The 25326-nt window shown below is 42.4% G+C and overlaps 1 protein-coding gene across 2 annotated transcripts in view; it reads right to left on the bottom strand.

The window, feature by feature from the left end:
• ABCA1 (ATP binding cassette subfamily A member 1) overlaps positions 1-25326 on the bottom strand; it is a 154841-nt gene that overhangs the window by 63254 nt on the left and 66261 nt on the right. For both annotated transcript variants that reach the window (XM_017527761.2, XM_017527759.2), the window contains exons 6-9: positions 24405-24526; positions 21228-21404; positions 6874-6966; positions 2024-2264 (exon numbers count right to left, since the gene is read on the bottom strand). In XM_017527761.2, coding sequence (XP_017383250.1) covers positions 2024-2264; positions 6874-6966; positions 21228-21404; positions 24405-24526 — 633 coding nt within the window. The remainder of the gene's footprint in view (positions 1-2023; positions 2265-6873; positions 6967-21227; positions 21405-24404; positions 24527-25326) is intronic.

Raw genomic sequence — 25326 nt, 5'->3', positions numbered from 1 at the left:
GCAAGCTGGGGGAGAGGAGGGGATGGGATTTCAGTAAGCCTGTCTACAATACCATCCTCTTCAGGCTTGTAAAGCAACTTGCAAATGTCTGCACTGCTTTACTCCGCAGAAGAATAGAAGGTTCTTGTGTCACAATAAAGTACAAAACCTGCCTCACTCAGCGTCTGAAGGACACACCTGTGGTTGGAAATGCAGAAAGGTTCACCTGCATCAAGTTTTCAAGGAAAAGGATGCCACTCTAAAACTGTAACACTGGATCCCCACTGCCACCAGGCATATGGCACACATGCCCACAAAAGTGCTTAAGTATGGGAAGTGGATATGGAGATACTAGGTTCTTTAACACTGCCTTGCAGCTAAGAATGGGAAACAAAGAGCAGATCAAATGTCCGAGTGTGAGGCCACACATGCCACTAACAGTTATTTTAGAGAGCACAGGTCCAGGCAGATTTGCGCTTAAGTGCTGGCTCTTGTGGATTAACTCTGAGGTGGCTCTGACCAAGGCACTTAACCTCTCTGAACCTATGAAATGTGGGGTTAAAGAATCTTCCCGGCTGGGCATGGTGGCTCACACCTGTAATCCCAGCACTTTGGGAGGCCGAGGCGAGTGGATCACGAGGTCAGCAATTCGAGACTAGCCTGGGCAACATGGTGAAACCTCATCTTTACTAAAAATACAAAAAAATTAGCTGGGTGCAGTGGCATGTGCCTGTAATCCCAACTATTCAGGAGGCTGAGGCAGAAGAATCACTTGAACCTGGGAGGTGGAGGCTGCAGTGAGCCGAGATCGTGCCACGGCACTCCAGCCTCGGTGACAGGGGGAGACAGTCTCAAAAAAAAAAAAAAAGGAAAAAAGAAAAAAAAATCTTCTATGCAGGGTTGTCATGAGGGTAAAATAAGATAACTTAAACAGAATGCATAGTGCATAAGAAATTCTACTTAAATGTTAGAGTTATTTTTGTTGTTGCTGTTATTATCATTACTGTTGCTTCTTTTTATGTTATTATAAAGTTTACCTCATTGGTAATATTAAGACTAGTATATTATCCTTTTTAAAAGTGTTTTTCTAGCATTTCTAAATTATAACTGACAAGTAAAAATTGTACATATTTAAGGTATACAATATGATGTTTTAATATATGTATATATCGTGAAAGGATCACCACAATCAAGCTGTTAATATATCCATCACCTCATGGCTGCCTTTTTTTTTTTTTTTTTTTTTTTTTTTTGAGGAGTCTTGCCCTGTCACTCAGGCCAGTGTGCAATGGGGTGGTCTCAGCTCACTGCAACCTCGACCTCCCGGGTATAAGTGATTCTCATGCCTCAACCTCCCGAGTAGCTGGGATTACAGGTACACGCCACCATGCCCAGCTCATTTTTTGTATCTTTAGTAGAGATGGGGTTTCACCATGTTGGCCAGGCTGGTCTCAAACTCTTGACCTTGTGATCTGCCCACCTTGGCCTCCCAAAGTGCTAGGATTACAGGGGTAAGCCACCATGCTCGGCTCATAATTACCTTTTTTGTGTAGTGTAAACACTTAAGATCTACTCTCTTAGCAAATTTCAAGTATATCAAACAGTCTTACTAACTATAGTCATCGTGATGTACATCAGATATCAGGAACTTATTCATCATGTGAAACTGACACTTTGTACCTTATATATATTCCATATATAAGTGAGATCATGCAGGATTTGTCCTTCTGCCATTATCTCATTCTTGATTACTCTGGAAGCCACCTTCCTTCATTCCCCAGAAAACCAGGAGGCTGGCTGTCAATCATTCATTCCATCGATAAACACTACTGTGCACCTGAGAAGTGCCAGGCTGCATTCAAAGAACTGGGGACAGCTAGCTAATCAAGAGAAGACTCTCTCCTCCAGAAGAAGCTCAATCTAGTGGGAAAATGGGCATGTAGACATCTAACGCTGCTCAGAGGGGGGAGATGACACAGGTCAAGGCCAGAACTAAGGCAGGGATGGGGACAGAGACAGAGCTAGCGTCTGCACACTCACTCACTTGTAGAGTTGTCATAGAAGGTTTCAGCATCTTCCTCAGTGCCATTGCCGCCAAAGAGCGCTTTGTAGTTGTTGTCCTCATACCAGTTGAGAGACTTGATCTTCAGCCCCCCTCCCTCGGGATGCCCACAGACAATACGAGACACAGCCTGGTAGATTTGCGTGGAGGAGCTAGAGCTGTTCACATTGGTCAGAAACATCACCTCCTGTCGCATGTCACTCCAGCTCCTCATGCTGAACAGCTGGTGTCAGGGATGGGGGGGAAAGGAAGGTAGGGGAAGGGAGAAAAGGGCAGTGCAAGGGTTGGGGATGAGAAGAGAAAGAAACATGTTATTTTCTTGACCTCTCAAAAGCGATGTCCCAGAACATATTTTGTCTGATGCCATTTCAAAGCCTTGGGATGAGCTTGCCAGAACCTGGCTACCCAGTCTGTGACCCAGGGACGAGCAGCATCAGCATTACTGCAGACATTGTTGGAAAAGCAGATTCTGAGACCCCTCTGCGACCTGCAGATTTCAAATCTACAGCTTCACAAGATGCCCAGGGGATTCGTATGCCCACTCAAGTTTGAGAAGCACAGTCTAGAGTCAGTGAAGCCCCTGGAGCCAGGCTTTGATTCACTGGGATTATTTCCAGGTTATAGATCAGAATGCTTTCTCTGGACAGCTACATCTGACTGTGGTTGAGCCTATCAGGAACTGCTCTCATCCTCGATAACTGACTGACTTTTAAAATTCCTCAAGCTCCAGTGTGGAAATTGAGGACCCCCTCCCCTTTGGGAAAAGGGTACAGTATGTGAAGTTCTCCGTCTTCATCTCAATAAAGTGTCAGGCAATGAAAAAAGCTTAAGGTGAAAAACTCAAGTATGGGCTGGGTGCATGGTGGCTCTAACCTGTAATCCCAGTACTTTGGGAGGCTGAGGCAGGTGGATCACCTGACATCAGGAGTTTGAGACCAGCCTGGCCAACATGGTGAAACCCTGTCTCTACTAAAAAAATAAATAAATAAGTTGGCTGGGCATGGTGGTGGGTCCCTGTAAGCCCAGCTACTTGGGTGGCTGAGGCAGGAGAATCGCTTGCACCCAGGAGGTGGAGACTGCAGTGAGCTAAGTGCCATTACACTCCAGCCTGGGCGACAAGAGCAAGACTCTGTCTCAAAAAAACAAAAACAAAGAAAAACTCAAGTCTGAAACCTAGCTATGTCCCTCGTCAGCTTACAGCCTTAGAAAAGTCACATCATGTCTCTGAGGACTCAACTTCTCTATCCTTCACGGAGCTTGCTGAGACACAACTTTGACTTGGCCTGGTTTTGGTAACTCTGGGGGGCAGTAGATGCTTATACCGTGGTCTGAACCCTGCCCTCTACTCATGAAGATAGGGAAGTTAAAATAACGTGCGCTGAGGGGTAAATCCATGCCACACAGGAGGGTGCCCTGCACAGAACAGCCCCAACAGGGTGAGTCAGAAAGTCCAGGCAGCCAAGCGTGTGTCTGCGACTGCCACTCAACAAGCATCCATCACCCGGGCAGTGCTCTGTCTTACATACAAATGCATTCCAGCACTTTGTGGAGTTCTCAGCCCCAATGCTATTATTAAATATTTATAGAGCACTTTGTATTTCCAAACATTTCACCATAAATCATTAATAAATCCCTGCATTCCTTGAAATATCACTGCATATTCACACCTCCTGGGAAGACTGAGCTCTAGAGCACAGAGGGGAGGCGCCCCGCGGCCCAGCACCCAGCCTGGAAATCTCCGTGTGCGTCGCTTTCGACCTTACAGCCTGCTGGTTCCTGTGAGTGGTGCGGTCCAGCAATGTCTAGGTCCTAAGCTTTGCCTTCCGCCTCCAGATGGAAACTAGGCTCTCCAGAGGTGGGTCAGAGGCCACAGGGTGTTTTTTTTTCCCCAGGGAGACGGCATCTAGCACACTCCACAAGAACACAATTAGGTGAGGTAGACAGCTTTTCCTAACTTTATCTTTTCATAACCTGTATGGGGCATATAGATAGAAAGGGGACAGATAGCCAGGCCATTTTGTCTTTTATTGGTTATTGGATCAGCCCAAGAGGTTTTTAAACAATAGTGAGTAAAAGCCACTCACTCCTCTTTCCATAGGCAGCCTCACCACCATCCCACCACTCCCCAATCAAAAAAAAAAAAAAAAAAAATTCCCTCCCACATAAAGCCAGCATATCTTTCTAAAGAAGCACCATAAATTACTGAGTTATTCCAAACCATTGACTCTTTTCTCAGCACCTGTTTTAGGGACCAACTCTTACTCTTTCTCCTGCACCTCAGCTCACATTCCAGACTTGACCTGTGATGTGCTCCCTGACTGTCAGGGAGGGGTGGCTCTTCATCCTTTAGCCCATGGATGACGGTGGTATCTGAACATCATCAGATGAATGAATGAATGAATAAAACTGACTTACTGCTTTCTCAATCCAGCACAGTGTCCTCTGTCTTCCCTTTCCCCCATCCCAATCTCTTCTCAACCCAGCAACCAGAGTGTAAATGGTCTAAACTCTAGATCTCATCACGTTCCCTCCCTCCAAACCCTCCACTGGATTCCTATCTCACCCAGCATGAATCCAAAGTCTTGCCAGGCCTGTATGGCACTCCCCCTTCCTGCTCTAGCTCCTCCCCTCCCCCCACCACTTGCTCAGCTTCCCTGGTCCTTAAACACATTCCTTAGACATGCCCTAGCATCAGTTTCTCTCTATCTGTCATTCTTCCTGCTTGGAGTTTCCTTCCCTTTCCACAGTCACGCTGTCATTTCCTTCAGGTTCAACTGTCACCCTAGAGATGGCTTCCCTAATCACCCCCTTTAAAACAGCACCTTCTCATGCTCTATCCCCCTTACCCTGCTTTTTCTTCACTGCACATATCCCTCCTGTGGCATTAAACACTGACCTGTTTATTTCTGTCTCTCACCCTACACGTGCCCCAAGAGAACAGAGAAGTTAGTGTGTTCACTGCTGAGTCTCCAAACCTAGCAATGCCAGGCAGCTAGTCAGTGCTAGGTGGACATCTGAGATGCTGCCTCCCTGTCCTCCCTTCCCATCACCCAGATGTGAAACTTATGTCAGCTTTCATTCATTGTACTCCTCAAGTCCTCATTTCCTCCCAATTTCCAGGTTCTGCTAGTGCATATTTTCTTCCTTGTAATAGTCTCCTTTCTATTCCAGTTGCTACTAGAGTTTTTCCACAAAGCAGGCAACAACACAGGCTTTGGAATCCCACAGTTCTGGGTTCAAATCCCAGTTGTGTCAATTAATTCACTGGATGACTGGAAAAGTTGCCTAACTTTCTGAGCCTTGGTGCCATCTGCAAAATGGACACACTGAGACCCACCCACTCAGGTTTGTCACGTGGATCATAGAGGGAATGGGTGGCACTGTCTGAACCAAGGCAGCTCCTCAGAAGACATTCGCTCCCTTTTTCTTTTTCTTTCAAAGGTTGTGTCTTGGTCGAAATTATCAACTTTCTTTCCACACACTGACCGGAAAAACAACTGCATTTATTGGTCTCCCATTTAGCTCACAGAAATAACGAATTAGACAATGAGTAACTTGTGATCAAAGGGACCTGGAGGTGTTCTATTGAAAGAGGCAGATGGTCTTTGCTTGTCCTGGACCAGGAGCAAGCAGGGCACAAGAAGCAGCTGCCAAGAAAAATATATATGTTCGCTTGGAGAGTTTCCACCACATCCGCAATGGGAACATCACATGCTTCCAATTTTTTTTAATGCCAGACAAAAAACAGGGCCAGTGATGTAAGTGAAAACAGCTGTAACCAAACCCTGAGTTTAGAAGCAACTTCCCCTGTTCCAGCCCCTGCTTTGCTTTCTCTAAGCCCAGAAATGAACAAGGGGACTGAGGCTGGGAGGGGAGCTGCAGAGCAATGCAAGGCATGTCAATGTCAGCTAACAGGGCCCTAGAGAAACAGCTATGGACTTGCAAAACAGTTTCTCTTTCTCATTCTCCCTCTGAAAGAACCCCAGTTGGTCCAGCTTCTCTACTTAGTAAAAGGTCATGATTAGAGAAGCAGCTAAAAATAAGGGTGGACCAAGTCTGAGGCAATTTGCCCACAAATTACTATTTTCCAATGTCCTATACATTACTCTGCATTGTCTGTGACCCCTGCCCCCTGGCTTAGCTTCTTATGCAGAGGGACACCAGACAGTTCCTGGCTTCCAATGTCTAATTTGAAACAAGGCTGGGAGTCAGAAAGTGGGCGTGTACACTGGCTGGGAATCAGAGCTAACTACTTTTGCCAGTGCCTACACGCCCTCTGATTCTAGGACAGAGATTACTCTGATACATTTGTCAACATGTGGACCTAAAAGGCAAATTCAGCTTAATGTTCATTAAGAGACCATATTCTCATAGTTGAACCTCAGAAGCCAGATGCTTACAAGTACCACCACGTTATTCCTGTTAGTTAGCGAGCATATGTTTTGGTAAAATGATTGGCCTTGCGACCAAAGAAGGAATACGGTGAAGTTGCTGGACAGACAAAAGTAGTGCATGGGCAGTGACAGATAGAATTCTCCTCTTTATAAATGTATGATTACCTACGGGCAAAGAGAAAAAAATGGAGAAGGTTCTAAACTAGATATCCAGCTGTTGGCCACTAATTAATTAGCCCTGAGACATCTAAGAGTTTTGATTTCTTCATTTCTAAAATCAGGAAATCAAAACATTATTTTTTAGATCACTTATGCTTCAAAAATTGATATTACATCTCATGTGATATTAAAATCAAAAGGGCCTCTTGGCAAACTCAGAATTGAAAAAACTGATATAGTGGATGGTCCGCTTTCTGGTACTGGAAAGACACAACTTACCTCCTGGGCCAGAGTCCCCAGACTATGCAGCAATGTTTTTGTGGCTTCAGCCAGCTCCTTGCCCGGGAGGGGAGATGTAGAGTTTAGTCCTTTCTGTAATGAGAGAGAGAACTTTGTTTCTGAGCCCAAATGTAAACCTGAAATCTCTATTGGAAATAAACAAGTGAATTAAAACTGTTCACAATCTTGAGTTTAACAAACAAGAAACAGATTCCTAACCAAAACTAAAAACACTACAATTATTTCTAACTGTAAGTTTGCATTTTGTTTTTTTCAAACTCATTCTTTGATTAATGGTTTTAAATGATGTAGGAATATTTTACTTAAAACTAGTTCATATGCAACAGATAAAAAGGATCTCATGTGGGCTGGGGGGATGTGTCCAACACAACTCTGACTGCAAATTTCCAAATCTGTCTGAGTCTGCAAGATGGGTAATATGGGAATAGCTTTGAGAAACAAGTTAATGATGGCTCAAAGAAAGGAAGAAAATATAAAGTTTAAAGCTGTCAAAAGTAGGGAAAGATGGAATTCTGTCACTTTTCTAACACTGGAAATTTAATGTAGAACACTTATTTTTATGTCTAGTTTTAGTCAAATCTTTGTATGTATCAATTCATATATTTAATTCATATATTTAATTTAGTTATATGTCACCTAACTGCACAGCAGATATAAGACAATAATTCATTAGAACAGGGAAAAGATAAATCAGGGTAGAAAGCATAAGCTAAAGAAAAAAGAGAATGGTAATTTACAGACTATGAAGTCAGAATTGCGATAGCTGAGGAGCCTCAAGTGGGGTTGAGTGTTCAGGCTTCCAAAGAGAAAAAGACATGGGGTCACTTTCATCACTCTTATTTGTCAAGTAGAAAAAAAGTCTCCAGGGAAAAATCTACCTTTCCTGATGTTTCTATGGGTATTGTTTTATTCAATATCATGTCAGACATCTCTGAAATCTAGACAAGGTTGGGCTATTTTGACATTTGTTGTATCAGAGACTGTTATGAAATTATAATGTTGACTACACAAGAAAATGCCTAGAAGTGGCTGGGACTTTCTCTGAGAAATAGCGGCCTGAGATGTTTTTTGTTTTTTGTTTTTTCAAGAGAACTCCAAATGCAGAAGAGATTGAGTATCATTCTGATCATTATAATATCCAAGCATAATCCTGAATGGGCATTTCTGAGAAACCCTGCCTAAGGGTTCTATGAAAGAACTTGTCCAGCTGATTCATCTCTTCTGGAATGTATTCTTCACCAGAGTCCCAGTCTTCCCACATTCACAGTCCTTAGAGGGACCCACGTGGTCTCCCTTAAACGCTAGACTCAGGGAGGCCTCTGTGATACATCGCGCAGATGGTGTTCATGATTGTTCCTTCCACAGAGAGTAACCCATGAGCAACAACAGATGAGGTGTTTTGTTCCTACTTTCTCTCTTTGGGTTTGCCTTATAACTAAAGGTTAACACACTGGAAGCCGAACCTACAGAGAGCTTGCTGTCTGGAAAACTATTACAAACTGAGAGACCTTAATTGAAAGCTATAGGAGGTAAAGTGTTTTTGTGTTTAACATTAGGCCTGCAAGATGACAGATGTTCAAGATTGTTTAGCAAAACAAAACAAAACAACAAACCAGGACAAAACCAGAAATGCCAGATTGACGTAATGTAAATTTAAGTAAAAACGTAAAATGTGGTAGTTAATCCACTTCTTTTATAAAGACTGAATGGAAATAAGATTCTTAGGATTCTTGTGACTCACTCTCCCCCACCACCCTGTGCCCCAATTCTGCAGACATGGGAACCTCAGGTAGCTACAGAACCCTGAGCAAATGACTCGAATTCCCCATCCTTCCATTTTCTCCATGATACAGCAAAGTTTAAAATGCTGTGCCCAGACCACAGAGTTTTTATGAGCACTAAAACTAGAAGATATGTACAAAGCCCCTCGCACAGCGCCTGGCACATGATAAGTCCTCACAACTGTCAATAATGCCATCCCCTGCCTTTTTCTTCCCTTACCTGAAAGTTTACTGCCAAAACTGGAGGGCTCTTGTCTACAAACAGGGTTTTCAAGTTCTTAAAAAGACAAATATCCTTTCTCTGTTTCTTGGCAAGGTCTTGAACTTTTTCGCCTATCAGAATGTCCTTCCTCTGCTAGGCAGAGAGCTACAGCTATCATCACACAGCACATCAGCCACATTCCACCATCTATTTCTTTTCTTTTCTATTTTTTTTTTTTTCAGACAGATTCTCACTTTTTCACCCAGGCTGGAGTGCAGTGGTGCAATCTCGGCTCATTGCAACCTCCACCTCCCTGGCTCAAGCGATTCTCCTGCCTCAGCCTTCCAAGTAGCTGGGACTACAGGCGCCTGCCACCACGCCCCCCTAATTTTTGTACTTTTTAGTAGAGATGGTTGGGGGGCGGTCTCACCATGTTGGCCAGGCTGGTCTCAAACTCCTGACTTTGTGATTTGCCCGCCTTGGCCACCCAAAGTGCTGGGATTACAGTTGAACCACCACACCCGGCCAGCTATTTCTAATAGCATAATTACACCTCACTGCCAGATGAAGACATCCTCATCCTAATTCCTGAAAGGCTGGGGATAAAATACCTTTCTCCCCGTCTAATCCTTTGCTTGTACTGAGTGTTTGCTAAACTGCAAAATAAAAGATAATACTAAGTGAATTAAATATACATTATATGCATAATTGTTTGTATGTAGATATACGTCATGCATCCTTGCATGTATTTATGTATATGTCTGTATGTATAAACCTATATACACACATATATCTTACACATATTAATTGGCCTTAAAGTTGACATTCAAATTGAAAAATCTAAAGGAAAATTCATCAGTAGCTATGATGTGTATGTGCATACTTATATGTGCACACACACAGACATATACATCTTTATCTTAATGTATATTTATTATGTACCTTCTCTTTAAAGCAGGTGATGTTTTTACAGCAAAGGTATAGTTTCCCTTGTAAATTTAATCATTCAAAAGAACTGACTTTATTTCAAGAAAATATTAACTAAAAATGGTACCAGCTGCACTGAATATGACCAAAATCATGGCAGAGTTGTGAATGACCAGGACTCACCAACACAGTGAGATCTGGGGAGCTACTGTATCAGAACCACCTGTGGTGTTGGTTAAATATGCAGATTCAGGCCAAGCACAGTGGCTGACACCTGTAATCCCAGCACTTTGGGAGGCTGAATCAGGTGAATCACCTGAGGTCAGGAGTTCAAGACTAGCCTGGCCAACATGGCAAAACCCCCTCTCTACTAAAAATACAGAAATTATCCAGGTGTGGTGGCACATGCTTGTAATCCCAGTTACTAGGGAGGCTGAGGCAGGAAAATTGCTTGAACTTGGGAGGTGAAGGCTGCAATGAGCCAAGATTGCGCCAATGCCCTCCAGCCTGGGCAACAGAGTGAGACTCGGTCTCAGGGAAAAAAACAACGAAACAAAATGCAGATTCTCAGCCACCTGATACCTACTGAATGAGAAGTTTAAGAGTGTGATACCCTCAGCAGATTCTTTAGTACACTGTTTGAGAACCAGCACCATGTTCACAAAGCCTCCCTTCTCACTATACTTTGCGCCAACGTGCTTGGTGGTGCATTCCATGTCTGGTCCACATCCTCCTACCTGCTTCAGACTCTGAAGCAGTGAAAAGGCCACTCAGTTCACCTGGCTTTGAGTAGGCTCCAAGATGGTGCCAAACACATGGGGAGCCAGGTTTGTCACACCAATTAGGTACAGCAGTCACCAAAGTACAGATGTTTCTAAAAACCTGACCCAATGTTCACCCATTATCACCATTACCAGTCATTTGTCCCCTGAAGGATATAAATCAGTGAATGGGTCTGTTGTTTTTATAATATGTCTTCTCAATCTGAATAAATTTACATCTTCATGGGCAACAGTTTTTCCTTTAGGATTTTTAGTTTAAATGTCCTAACTCTGGAGCAAGCTTATTCTTGTTGTTTCAAAAGCTCCACACTTCAGCAAAACTCCAGACACACAGCTGAGCCCACAGCATGACGGTTTAACCCAGGAATGTAGTTGACCACAGATGTAAACATAGGTCCATGTTAAATTTGCTGTGGCCAACAGACCTTTACATTAGCAGACACCAATTCGATGCCGTATCTTATGAAATGACCTTCTTATCAGTAGCCTGTCCTTTGGGTTTGTTTGCTTGTTTAACTTGACTGTTTTTGGATTTGGTTTCTAGCAGAAACATTGGCTGAACCCATCTGTAAGTAGTAAGGTAGAACAGTCAATGCCATTGTTAGAATCCTTTTTAAACTAGTTCCTTGTTTGAGATTAAGTGCTCTGTATTCACCAACAATATTGGAAACCTGTAGTCGATACAAACAAATTTCTATTTTCAAAAGAATACTGGCTGGAGTTACACAGCAAGCCTGGGTTGACATCACAGGGTTAGCAAAACACACACCATGCAAATTCTGCATCAAGTTTAAGGCTTGGATTAGTCTGGATATTTTGCTTATGACTTAATTTTACTTTTCTGTGCATCTAAACATCCCATAACCTGAAAAAATAAGCCAAAGACTAGAAGCACAGGTTTTTAAAAGTTCAGTATAAAAATAGAATATTACGGCTAAAATTAACCAGATTCCACATGTATCAACATTGATAAATCTCAAGAACATAATCCCCGAATGAAGTGGCAGGTCAATATGCACACTTACACAATGTGCGCACACTCAGGCCAGTACCGAATATTGTTATTCACAGGATGTAAGTATACATGATATAGAGGATAAAAACATCCAACTGCAAGACAGGAGTTATCTCTGAAAAAAGAGCGAGGGAAACACAGGTGGCATCAGCTGTACCTGTAATGTTTTATTTCTTAAAAAGAACCAGAAGTCAGCACGGCAAAATGATGGATGATGGTACAGCAGTGTTCTTTTTTTTTTTTTTTTTTGAGACAGAATCTCACTCTGTCACTGCAGTGCAGTGGTGCGATCTCGGCTCACTGCAACCTCTGCCTCTCGGGTTCAAGCAGTTCTTCTGCCACTCCAGAATAGCTGGGATTACAGACGCACGCCACCATGCATGGCTAGTTTTTGTATTTTTAGTAGAGACAGGGTTTCACCATGTTGACCAGGCTGGTCTCCAACTCCTGATCTCAAGTGATCCACCCACCTCGGACTCCCGAAGTGTTGGGACTGCAGGCATGGGCCACCACGCCCAGCCAGGAGTGTTCTTTATGTTATTCTCTGTACCTATTTTCATGTTGAAACTATTCCATAACTTTCTTTTTAATTCAGTGAAAAGATAAAAGAGGGAGGACCGTTGGGCAGGAACAAAGGTAAAGAATCTATGTTGGCCTGAGCACATATAAGATCTAACAGACAGATAACTTCCTTGAATACAATTAACCCCAGGAAAGAATTCATGCCTTGAAGCTAGAACATAAAATATAGTCCAAGAATCATGTGTCTATGCCTATTAACTGTGCTCTTCTGCTCATGCTTACTTGATGAAGGCAGACAAAGCTTGCCAAATCCTATTTCCAAAGAGCTTCAGTAAACAATTCACAGCTTGGAATTCCTACTATTATTTTTCTAACCAAAAACATTCCCTTGGCTATGATCTCATATAGGTCTCCACTGCACCCAGGAGGCAAGCGACTTTCTCATATAAAGTAAAGGAAATGGGAAAAAGAAAAAAAATAAAACCTTTAGTGAGGGACTATACTTTCTGAGTTAAGCTAACAGGAATTCATGTATGAGTCAATATTTTTAGGTCATAACTTAATACTGTAATGTCATTAGAGGAAGAATGTGCAAATGCTTACTGTATTACTCAAGAGCTCCCACCCACTTCTGCAAAATGTGTTAATCAAAACATACAATGTTTCCTAAAAGCATGATATTCTGCGACACTGACACCAGAAAGACAAAGGTTGTTGTGCCACATTCTTTCCGGGTCTAAGAGATGGCTTTATTATATTCTTTCCATCCTCATGAGCTTATGACTTAAGTCAAGAAGGGCTGAAAAAAACTTTAAAGGCTGTAAGCTTTGGCTTTAATCTTTGAGATGGTGTCTTATTTCATCTCAGTATATCTAGCACAGTTCTGGGCATGTAACAATTAGCCACCCAGTAAGTGTTTCTAGAAGAAAAACGAAAAGGAAGGGAGAAGCACGTGAGTAGGATGAGAGATGGACTAATGTGAGTTCCGCTCCAAAGGTCATTCACATTCACAGAAATGCTGTTTTGCATTCACCTCATCAAGTCACTCAGTCTGTGGAGCCTTTAATGGCTCCCCTTGCTCTGAGAATGAGGCCCTGTGTCCTCACATGGCTCATGAAGACAGACCTGCCTCAGCCGACCTTTGCCTGCCTCTGCAGCATCATCTCATTTTTCCTTCTCCCATCAAACTCCCCACAGCTGTATCTGCTCCATGCTGAACTGTCTCCATCAGATACAGTTCCCCTAAATGCCACCTTCTCTTCCCTCTCCACTCTGGACCAATGCACATACTATGTCCTCTACCTGGAACACTCTACTCCCTATTCTTTACCTGGCTGACATCCGTTCTTTAGGTCCTTCCTTAGAGGATGCTTCTTTCCTGACTGGAAAGACAGCAGTAGGAGGGCCCATCAGGGCCTGCATCGCACCCAGCAGAGCATCTCCTGCTCTACACAGCAGCTGCTCCTTTCCTGGTCTGTCCCACCCATTCCCCAACCAGGACAGAAACAGAGAGGGCTAGACCTTGCACTTGATTGCCTCCCTGGCCCAGAGCATGGCACTGATTAGGGCTTAATAAATGTTTACTAAATGAATGAATGTGTTTGTTAATCCATTATCACTACATAAAATGAAGACTGGAAGATAACATTACCAGTGCGTTAGGAATCACAGCTAAACAGAAGTAGAAAACACATCTGTGCAATTAAAATGCAACTGAAAATATTTTCAATTACTAAAAACCACATCTACATCAAATTTTTCAGGAATTCTATGACTAAATAAAATGAGATGTGGGTATACATATATTGGAATGGTATTTTCAACACAATACATGATTCTGTTTTCGTCCTGGGAATGCATGTTGCAATGTGTTCACTGAAACATTTCAAATGTCCCTTAAATATCTTCATAAAGTAGACATAAATATCTACTTTACTTTACCCATATGTAAAATCCAACTCAGGCTGGAATTAGTATGTTTTAGTTCAAACTGAAAACAAGTAAACCACAAATCAAAGACTACCACCACGCAGAAGTAATCACTAACTCTTTCCAGTGATTTATTTGACAGTAAAGATTTCTTCTGGGAAACATTTTAATATTTTTTATTGAAGTAGGAAATTATAAAACTAAATTTCTGAGGAACGTTCTAATCTTTTAAAAAATAATTCAACAATTATTAGCTTTTAAATTAGACGTGTTTAATGCATTCCACCCCTTTACTTTTTGCTGTTTCTAAATATAGTTAAATACATCTACTACCACATAATTCAGGGGGAAAAAATTAAACCTGTATCTTAGATATGGCAATAATTTTCAAGGAAGAAATAGTATAGCTAAGGTGAAAATATCTGTACAGATGGAGTTGAGTAGTCATATTAACACACTGCCGTATCTACCAGCTAGTGCTCTTTTCCTTAAGAATTAGGTGAACAGAGAGTCTGAAGCATAAATCTACACAGTGTGTCATTCCACTGAATACCAAACCATGAGGATTGTGGCTCCTTGCTGGGAGAAAGCAAGTAAACTGGTGGGCAGTACAATCACACAAAGCCAAACAAAATCTGATACTTTCTAACAAAAGTCTGGGTTCCACACAGGAAGACACAAAGACCAAGTGTTCTCTCCTGCAAAAACCCACACAGACGCTTTAAGGACAGCATGAAACAAGCTGCAGTATCTTGCTCTAAAAAGCCATGAGGCAGAAGATAACAAGCCCCATCTGTATTCTGGATCCTTGCAGACTAAATAAAGACCCCTCAAGACAAGCATGACTTTGTTCACTCCTTATCCATCTGCTCCTTCTATCTATACTCAGCCCAGCTGTGAGACGACTTGCCCGCTGGGAACCTCGGGGCCCCCGCACATTACCTTCTTTCTCTCATGAACCAAGTTCCACCTTGGTGGGAATGTGTTGGGCGCACTGGAAGACATGTGAACAGTTTCTGTGAAACCACTGGCTCCACAAAAATAACTTCCTTTTTTCTCCACGCTATTGAGGCGGAGATAAATCTGCACGCCTGGCCTTCCAAGCTCAAGGATCAGACACCATTTTCACATCACTGAGGCAATGGTGAGCCAGGGACAGAGCCCATTCAACTCATTCAATCCCACATTCCTCCCACTACGGTCCACAGTGTCTGTGTTGGCAAAGGCTGCTGTCAGGGAGCTAGTGGAGAGATCATCAGGGGAACTGGGATGAGGGGACAACTCTCACTCTGCAGACCCAGGACCTACAAAGAATTCCTCAAAGTCCCAGTCTCAGCCTTAAGGCTGGTTCTCAATGCCGGCTAGAATGAAAGCTCCAAGTGCATTGCATCTGTCTTGTTTGTGGTTGAACTTCAGTGCCTTCAGTGCTGGTATAAAGCAGACATACAATAAACATTTGATGGATTTTCTTTTATGAATGTCTCATACCTTGTTCAGAGATGCTCTGCTCGCAAAGTCATCTCTGTATGGCTTGTACATTAAAAACCCTAATAGGTAATGCTTATCATGCTTTAGAGTCACTTTCAGAATATGGGCAAGAAAAAGCAGAGAGCTGCAGAGGGGTCAATAAAAGCCAAGGGCACTGTGGGAACACTTCAAATACATGATCAATTATTCCTTCCAATCAAGAGAGCTGTAGCAGGCTGAATGCCGCCCCTCACCCCAAGATGTCCACACCCCAATCCTGGAGTCTGTGAATACGCACATTTCATGGCAAATGCACTATGTAGACGTAAGTAAAGTTATGAACCTAGATTATCCTGGATTATGTGAATAGGCCCAAACTAATCACCTGAGCCCTTAAAAGTCAAGAACCTTCTCTGACTAGAGACAGAGAGATGTGACAGAAGGGGGCATCAGAGATTTAAAGTGTGAGAGATACTCAACCCACTTGCAGGAGAGAGGCCACACGAAAAGCATAAGAGGGAATGATGGCAAGATGCTGGAGAGGATGTGGAGAAACAGGAACACTTTTACACTGTTGGTGGGAGTGTAAATTAGTGCAACCACTGTGGAAGACAGTGTGGCAATTCCTCAAGGATCTAGAACTAGAAATACCATTTGACCCAGCAATCCCAATACTGGGTATACACCCAAAGGATTATAACTCATTCTATTATAAAGACACATGTACACACATGTTTACTGCAGCACTGTTCATAATAGCAAAGACTTGGAACCAACTCAAATGCCCATCAATCATAGACTGGATAAAGAAAATGCAGTACATATACACTGTGGAATACTATGCAGCCATAAAAAACGATGAGTTCATGTCCTTTACAGGGACATGGATGAAGCCAGAAACCATCATTCTCAGCAAACTAACACAAGAACAGAAAACCAAACACCACATGTTCTCATTCATAAGTGGGAGTTAAACAATGAGAACACATGGACACAGGGAGGGGACCATCACACACCAGGGCCTGTTGGGGGATGGGGGCTAGGGGGAATAGCATTAGGAGAAATACCTAATGTAGATGAGGGGGCAGAAGCAGAGGGCCAGGATGCCGCAAACCACCATGCTACGTGTATATCTATGTAACAAACATGCACGTTCTGCACATGTACCCCAGAACTTAAAATATAACAGTAATAATAAAAAGAAGGAATGATGGCAACCTTTAGGAACAAAGACCAGCCCCTGCTGACAGCCAGCAAGGAAATTTCAGTCCTACAACTGCAAGGAACTGAATTCAGCTGATATCTTGGATGAGCTCCAAGGCAGATTCATCTTCAGAGCCCACCAAAAAGATCCCCCCCAAAAAAGACACAGCCCACACAAACACCTCGATATCAGCCCTGTGAGACTCTTAAGAGTAGACCTAGGTAAGCTCTGCTATATCCAGACTTCTGGCCTTATGAAATAATAAATGTATGTGGTTTTAAACTGCTAAGTATATGGTGACTGGTTATAGTAGCAATAAAAAAACGCCAGTACAATCAGCGAGGACGTTGACAACAGGAGCAAATCAATCTCTCTGGCCAAAATTTGCTGGTCCACTACGATGGCTCCTTCCTGCAGTCCAAAACAGATTGGAGGTTTCTGTGGGACAGGAGAGTGGCCCTGTGCTCGCTCCAAGGGAAAGTTAGGAAAAGTTCATCTGCCCAGCACACACTATGGCCAAATGCACCTTGCTGAGCAGCAAGACAAGAGAAGCCCCTGCCAGGTGGCCCTGAGCTCCTCCTAGAAGTTGTTATCTCAACAGTACAAATACAATGAGCACTCCCTAACAAGTCTCCCTCATGACTAAGTGCATTCCTCCCACAGAAAATACTTCATCTATCCACCCACCTTTGTACGCATCAAAAGGCCATCTTTTGAGTTCAGTCCAGCGCCTAGAAAATATCTGACACATAATAGGCACTCAATAAATATTGCTCAATGCATAGGTTTGTAAGTAAAAGACAACACCTAATGGAAACTGCTCTTAATCCCAGGGAACTTTAAAAACACAACAGCATTCTGACATCCAGTATTACTTTTTACACAAGGCATAGACTAAGGCATAAAAAAAGAATCTTTGGGTGAAAGGCCTTGACGATATCTGAACAAGAATGCAGTCTTTCGCTGAAATATTCGCCAGGACCACTTTGCTTGGTCTGAATTCTCACAGTGATCTACAGAAGAAAACTTGTATTTTTTCATTGTTTTAACTTTTTATTTTATTTTATTTTATTTATTTATTTGAGACAGAGTCTCGGTCTGTCACCAGGGGCCAGTCTGAAATACAGTGGCACGATCTCAGCTCACTGCAAACTCCATCTCCCAGGCTCAAGTGATTCTCATGCCTCAGCCTCTTGAGTAGCTGGGTTTACAGGTGTGCACCACGACACCCGGCAGATTTTTGTATTTTTAGTAGAGAGGAGTTTGGCATGTTGGCCAGGCTAGTCTTGAACTCCTGTCCTCAAGTGACCCACTCACCCCGGCCCCCTAAAGTGCTGGGATTACAAGTGTCACCCACTGTGCCTGGCTGAAAACTTCTATCATGACAGCAATTGTTTTCAAGGACATAATTTCTATTACTTATGTCAATTAAATTATCAACTTGTATTTATTGAGTACCTATTATGTGCCATGCTCTTCGTATGTATAACCAATAATCACAACAAAGAGTTGAACAAATTATATGTTGAAGAGGAGAAAACTGAGGCTTACGGGGACCAAATAATTTATCCAACATCAATGCTGGTAAAATACTCAAATGCAGTATTCAAACCCAGATCCAGCCGGCCCTCCACGGTGCCACATTTTCCCCATGTTGCCACAATACTGCTTTCCAGAGTTCTCCCAGATTCTGAAAGAGGCCCAGGAGAAAGTCACAATATCCTTGGCTGGAAACAGGGAAACACCCACACACACACACACACACACACACACACAAGAAGAAGAAATGTTTCAAAATATGTGTCTTGTGTAATTCCACTTTGGGTACAGAAGCACATATGGAAAGAACAGTTTCTCTCCCCGTGATGTTGGGCCTGGCATCTGGCTGCTGCTACTGCTACAGTTCTTGGTGCCGTTAAGTGTCCATGTGCAATGTCAACACACGTCACATCCACCCACCATCACAAATATTGAAATTTCAACCAAGCAGCAACAGAAAAAGGCTGCTTAATGCAAAGGGAATATCAGTCCCAACACTCCAATTAAGGCCCTGCTTCATTCAATAAGTAAGAGTCACATTTCAAAATGTTTGGGAGTCATTTCATCCCAAAGGCTTCCTCAAAAATCATCTTTATACAAAACAGTCCTGATCACTCATTACATTCTAATTTAAGAGGCCCATTTTGAAGAGAGGTCTCTTGGTAACAGCAGAGGGGCAGGGGCAGAACCCAGATACTCCACAAACCAAAGAGATGTGCAGAGAGCACCTGGTAGAAGCCAACTTAATCCACAAAATATTCCATGGAAAATTTTTTGGGGGGAGAAGAGATAAAGATTTCTTTCATTGTGGAAAAAAAAAAAAAAGAAGCCAACTTAATCAACACCTGGTCATAGACCAATGGATCCACAAGGGACTACCACGACATAGCAGGAGGGGAGGCAGTGTGGCTGACAGTTCTGAAGGTGCATTTCCCTGCACTCCCTCATGCTGCTAATCCTGCCAGAGAGATACTGTCAAGCTGAAACCTGAGCTGTTAATTGTCAGATGATGAGGGCTAATCCCTCATTCTACTTTGAGTGTAATTCAGACAGTATGTGAGTAGAGGGATTTTACCAGGTTGTGTACACAGTAAGTGTTTAATGAGTAAACCGAAATGAATGGAATGAATGGGTACAGCACCAGAACAAATTACTATGTCGTCTAAAAACACCCGGTTTTTCCCCCAAAATTTCAGTCATTTTAACTGAAAGGGGGAGCACTTCTGTCTTGTAAAGCAGCCCAAAACAGTCCAAGGAAATGGTTTTGTAATAAATTTTTGTGTCATTTGTAATAACCTTTCACTCTCTACGTCTCATATCACAAAAAAGACCAACAGACTGCAAATGTCTGCACAAGTCAGCTTCTCTAACTTTTTAAGCCAGTTACTTCAGGTTGCAAAGATCCCCATAGAGAAATATATCTTACTTTAAATTACAACATGGGGCCAGGCACAGTGACTCATGCCTTTAATTCCCAGCACTTTGGAGGCCAATTTGGGCGGATCACTTGAGCTCAACAGTTCCAGACCAGCTAGGCAACATGGTAAAACCCCATCTCTACTAAAAATAGAAAAGGTAACTGGGCATGGTGGCAGGCGCCTGTAGTCCCAGCTACTCGGGAGACTGAGGCATGAGAATTGCTTGAGCCCAAGAGGCGAAGGTTGCAATAAGCTGAGATCCCGTCACTTCATTCCAGCCTGGGCAACACAGTGAGATGGATCTCAGCCCACTGTAACCTCTGCCTCCTGGGCTCATGCGATTCTCCTGCCTCAGCCTCCCAAGTAGCTGGAATTACGGACACCTACCATCATGCCTGACTAATTTTTGTATTTTTGTAGAAATGAGGTTTCACCATGTTGGCCAGGCTGATCTTGAACTCCTGACCTCAGGTGACCCACCTCAGCCTCCCAAAGTGCTGGGATTACAGGCGACATGCCCAGTCAATACAAGAACTTTTTGATAGGTATGAACCTTGAGGTGTGTTTCTAAGGTCACATTCTAGGGTACAATCTGGGTACAGGGTCCAGAAACTGAATATTCCTAGTTTCCAACTCTCTATAAAGAATTCACACCACACAAAGTCTAAGAGCATTACAATTCCATTTTATTATAAAAAGGAACATCTCTTTCCAGATACATCCTTCCTCCAGGGATCTTTCCCTGGTTTTAAGAGTATCTACTGCCAAATCAGAATACTATATTTGTGAGTAGAAAACCAGAATCCTGGATATTAAATGATGATATTTGGAGTAGAGAGAGGAATTTCACCAGAGCTCTCAGAAAACCTAGAGACATAGTTGTTCTGGAACTCTATACAACACTCTAATAACCAAATCGGTCAGGCTCACCCGCATTCTTTGGTTAAGAATGTATGGGAATTCTCATAGACTGCTTCTCTGAACTATTGATTCCAAGGCTGGAAAAACTTTGTCGGAATTTTACTTTGCAATTTTATTAGTAATTAGGCTAATTAGTGCAGCCTCATCTAATTCCAGGGCCTCCCAACTGTGACAGCTCACAATGTCACCTTTATGATGGATTTTTAAACATGAATTGATATCCATGCTCCTATTAATGGTGTCAAGACTTTTCTTTTTAATCTGAAGAACTCTTTATTCTTGCTTAGTATTATAATATTAGTATTATAGTGTTGATGAACTCTTGCTTAGTATTATACTATTAAAAACATTAAAAAGTAGGTCTTCTCTGATTGAAATAAGCACAAAAAAACATTTGGCTTAAACTCAGCCACACCCAGCTTATTCTTCCCATTCATGCTTTGGGAGATGGCCCAAAAGTCTGAAAGAACACTAGGAACACTTAGAATACCACTGAACTAAGTGATATCACAAACTCCCAGCCAGCCGTACTTTTCTACAAAAACAAAGTCATGTTGTCCAAGGAGAAACCTCACATTCCGAAAGCATGAGTGCTTGAAGTTTCTCCCCTGAGCAAGTCTACTCACCAGGATCGGCTTCAGGATGTCCATGTTGGAACGAAGTACTCGCTCTGCTGCAGCTAGCTTCTCCCTTGGTAGGCCACAAAGCTCGGCAGCTTCTTGGTCACCAAGTTGAATCATCTCTTGTAATTTTGACCCATTGCACAGACTGGTCAAATGTAACTGGTAGCCTTGCAAAAATACCTGGAAGCATTTCATGCAAAGAGAGACAATTACAGCAGAATTACAAAGATCGGAAGCTGGGTGCTTGAAGTCTTCTGGAGAACTTCACATCAATACAGCTTTGAAGATCTTAAAACAGGTACCAGTACAAATAGTCAAGGCATCAGGTCTCTTTACTGAACCGCAGAATGTATCAAACCACAAGGCACATTGACAGAACATTTAGAACGTGCAGGTTGCATTAACTCAATGTCTCCCACACTCTTTTCCCTCTTACAAAAAAAAAAAAAATCCAGAGTCCAACTCGTTTTCTCAAGAGTAGGACACATGATTTGGCAAACAGGAATCCAGAATCTGAATTCCTGGAACCAATTTTATTAGAGGAACAACATCCTCACTATTTTGCAATTTACATTGTCTTTAAGTAGGATTGGGCTAAAATATGGGGGGAAAGCATTTATGCTACTTATCTGTAAGTATAGGTATTTAACTAAGACACAGAACTATGTTCTAATAATTTCAGATTTTGGAATTCTCCATTTTACTTGCCCTAGAGCAGAGTGCCAGAAAGCCAGGCTTTCTTACTGATAGTCCAGTTCTAAGTCAGTCTTATCTTTTCTTTATAGCAAACCCACTAGAGAGCCTCTTCTTGGTCATATTTTACTTACTTGCCTTTCTGGGCCGAAACTATTCTTCTTCATATGTGGTCCAGTGGACCACAAGCTTTGAAAGAAGAGGAGCCTTTCTTTATAATGCTCACTTTGCATTCACAGTGTTGAAACATTACAGCCAGTATTTACTGAATGAATGAATGAATGAATGAATGAATGATGCAGGATCTTTATTAAACCATTACTAACTGCCCTGTTAGTTTAAACTGGTGCAGGCTGACATGCTTGTAGAACAACCTAGAGTGAGTGATGGACCAAAGACCTCTCAAAACCCATACAGCTTTTGAAATACTGTGAAGCATTTGGCTGACCATGATTCCCATTAAGTTTTCACTGACTGCCATAGATACTCGAGCACATCTCAGTTCTACTCCTTCCTTTAGTCCTTGCTGCGAGGCTGTCAACCTATAGTTAGCGTCTGTGTTTAAGAATACTGACAACAGGCCGGGTGCAGTGGCTCACGCCTGTAATCCCAGCACTTTGGTAGGCCAGTGGGGGCAAATCACCTGAGGGCAAGAGTTCAAGACCAGTCTGGCCAGCCAACATGATGAAACCCTATCTCTACTAAAAATACAAAATTAGCCAGGTAATCCCAGCTACCCAGGAGACTGAGGCAGGAGAACCACTTGAACCCAGGAGGCAGAGGTTGCGGTGAGCCAAGATTGTGCCACTGCACTCCAGCCTGGGTGACGGAGTGAGACTCCTTCTCAAAAAAAAAAAAAAAACAAAAAACCGAGTGACAACAGGGGGCCTTTGTTGAAGTCATCTTCTGCCTCTGCCCAAACATGCTTTGTTCCCTTCCCTTTCCTTACACAAGTATTGATCCCAAGGCTTTTTCAATAAATATATTGTATGCTCAAAAAATAAAAAAAGAATACTGACAACACAGAAACTCTAATTACCATCCAAGGACCACCTCCAGGCTTAGGATGCCCCTTATTTTAAACTGATTAGATGTAACAGATATGAAATTGGCAGGGGGCAATGGAAATTATGCTAAATGCAACTATTTTCAAAAGCCTGCTGCCCTTGGCCCATCTCCCAACCACACAACTGGTAAACACAAGGCATATTTTCCTAGTTTCAGAACGGCAAGCAGTAAGCACATTTTTCTAATTTTGAAAATTCTAGATCATCTGAAGCAAAAAGCTTATTTTCAAGCATAAACATTTCTACTACTTCTGCTTATTGTAAAGACAAGCTAGTACACAGACATGAGACAGGGGAGGAAGCAGTTCCCCTTTCTGCCACAGAATAAACTCAAAAAGTGTCTCTGAAAAATCAATAACCATGCAATCTGGGTCTGCTACCCACTGCACAAGAGCTGTCTAATAATGATGCCAGAGAAAGTTTTCTAGAATTTGAAGTTAAAATTCAACATAATCACTAATATTATTTCCTAGTTTTGTAAAATTATCTTTTCTTTCTCTTTTTTTTTTTTTTTTTTTTTTTTTTTTTTTTTTTTTTTTTTTTTTTTTTTTTTTTTTTTTTTTTTTTTTTTTTTTTTTTTTTTTTNTTTTTTTTTTTTTTTTTTTTTTTTTTTTTTTTTTTTTTTTTTTTTTTTTTTTTTTTTTTTTTTTTTTTTTTTTTTTTTTTTTTTTTTTTTGAGAAAGTCTCACTCTGTTGCCTAGGCTGGAGCGCAGTGGCACAATCTTGGCTTACTGCAGCCTCCGCCTCCCAGGTTCAAATGATTCTCACTGCAACCTCCACCTCCCAGGTTCAAATGATTCTCCTGCCTCAGCCTCATGAGTAGCTGGAATTACAGGTGCCCACCACCACACCCAGCTACTTTTTATATTTTTAGTAAAGACGGGGTTTCACTATGTTGGCCAGGGTGGTCTGGACTCATAGCCTCAGGTGATCTACCCACCTTGGCCTCACAAAGTTCCAGGATTATAGACGTGAGCCACTGCGTTTGGCCCTGATTTTATGAAATTCTTAAAAGTCTCTTAATATACCCTGTCGGAAGTCTGTCTTCGATTTTATAGACAGAGCACCTCCACATCAATAATCCTCAAACATGGCTACTGTCTCAGAACTGTGAATATTTTTTAAGTTTAACTCAAAATATATCCCTTGTAGGAGGAAGTCATCACAAATGCCAAGTGCCAAGCCAGAAATCAATTTTATTTCAACCAGCTGGCCCATGACGCCAGGTTGCATATTCTACTCCGGGATGGTTTGGCAATTCCTGCCTGAATAGGGAAGTAAAATTAGATGAAGTTGAATTTGAACTACCTCCCTCCCCTTCACCACCATTATGAGGACAAGGGTCTAGTCATTTCTTTCCAGTAGTTGAACAACGTAATCGCCATCGGCCCCACTGAGGAAGCTGGAGGCAACAGCTTACCTTGTGGAGAGTGACATCAGCCCTCAGCATCTTGTCCACAGTAGACCTCGGGAGAGAGAGGTTGTGATACAGGAACCCAGAGAAGGTTTCATTGTCCACCAGGAAATCCTGAAGCTTTAAGTCTATCGAGAAATAGTGTTTTATTTTTATTTAGAAAGTAATTTTTTTAAAAAGTGGGCACAATGAGGCAGTGGAGAAATGTATCAGAATATTGATGATTGGAAGTCTCCTGGCTAAGCACACACGGGAATGAGATAGGGGAGCATTGCCATATCAGGAGAGGCATGAGATAATGAAAATATTGCTTTCTGGTAACACGTTCAGCCACACCCAGCATGTGCTCCTCAATTCAGTGCAATGGTGGTATTAACACACACAAACACAAACACAGCCTTTTCTTGCTCTTCAAAAAAGACGTCAAACCTTTGAAATGAGCTCACCCACCCTGCCTGAGCTTTGTGACACTAGTCCATTCCGGCTTCCTCGGCACCAACTCACAGAGCTAAAACTGGAGAGATTTAAAGCCTTATTCCCACAAGCTGCAGGGACTGAGCTCCTATTTAATGCAAAGCAAGCAATTGTTCTCAAACTTAAGTATTCACCAGAATCACCTGGAGGGCTTGTTAAAATTATGCCTGCTGGTCCCTACCCCCAGAGTTTCCAATGTAGCGGGCCTGGGATGGGACTGGAGAATCACTTCCAGGGGATGCTGATGCTGCGACCTGGGGAACATGTTTTGACAAACACTGGAAGAGTGCATTATGCATCTCAAAGTGCTTTCACAGACATGGTCTCATTTTAATTCCAAACATAAAACATGTGGCCAGGCATGGTGGCTCATGCCTGTAATCCCAGTACTCTGGGAGGCTGAGGCGGGCAGATCACCTGAGGTCAGGAGTTCGAGACCAGCCTGACCAACTCG

This window comes from Cebus imitator, unplaced genomic scaffold, assembly GCF_001604975.1.
Source record: "Cebus imitator isolate Cc_AM_T3 unplaced genomic scaffold, Cebus_imitator-1.0 Scaffold51, whole genome shotgun sequence".
In the NCBI taxonomy this organism is placed as follows: domain Eukaryota; kingdom Metazoa; phylum Chordata; class Mammalia; order Primates; family Cebidae; genus Cebus; species Cebus imitator.
The sequence above is the reverse complement of the archived record's forward strand: the minus strand, read 5'-3'. Positions and strand labels throughout refer to the sequence as shown.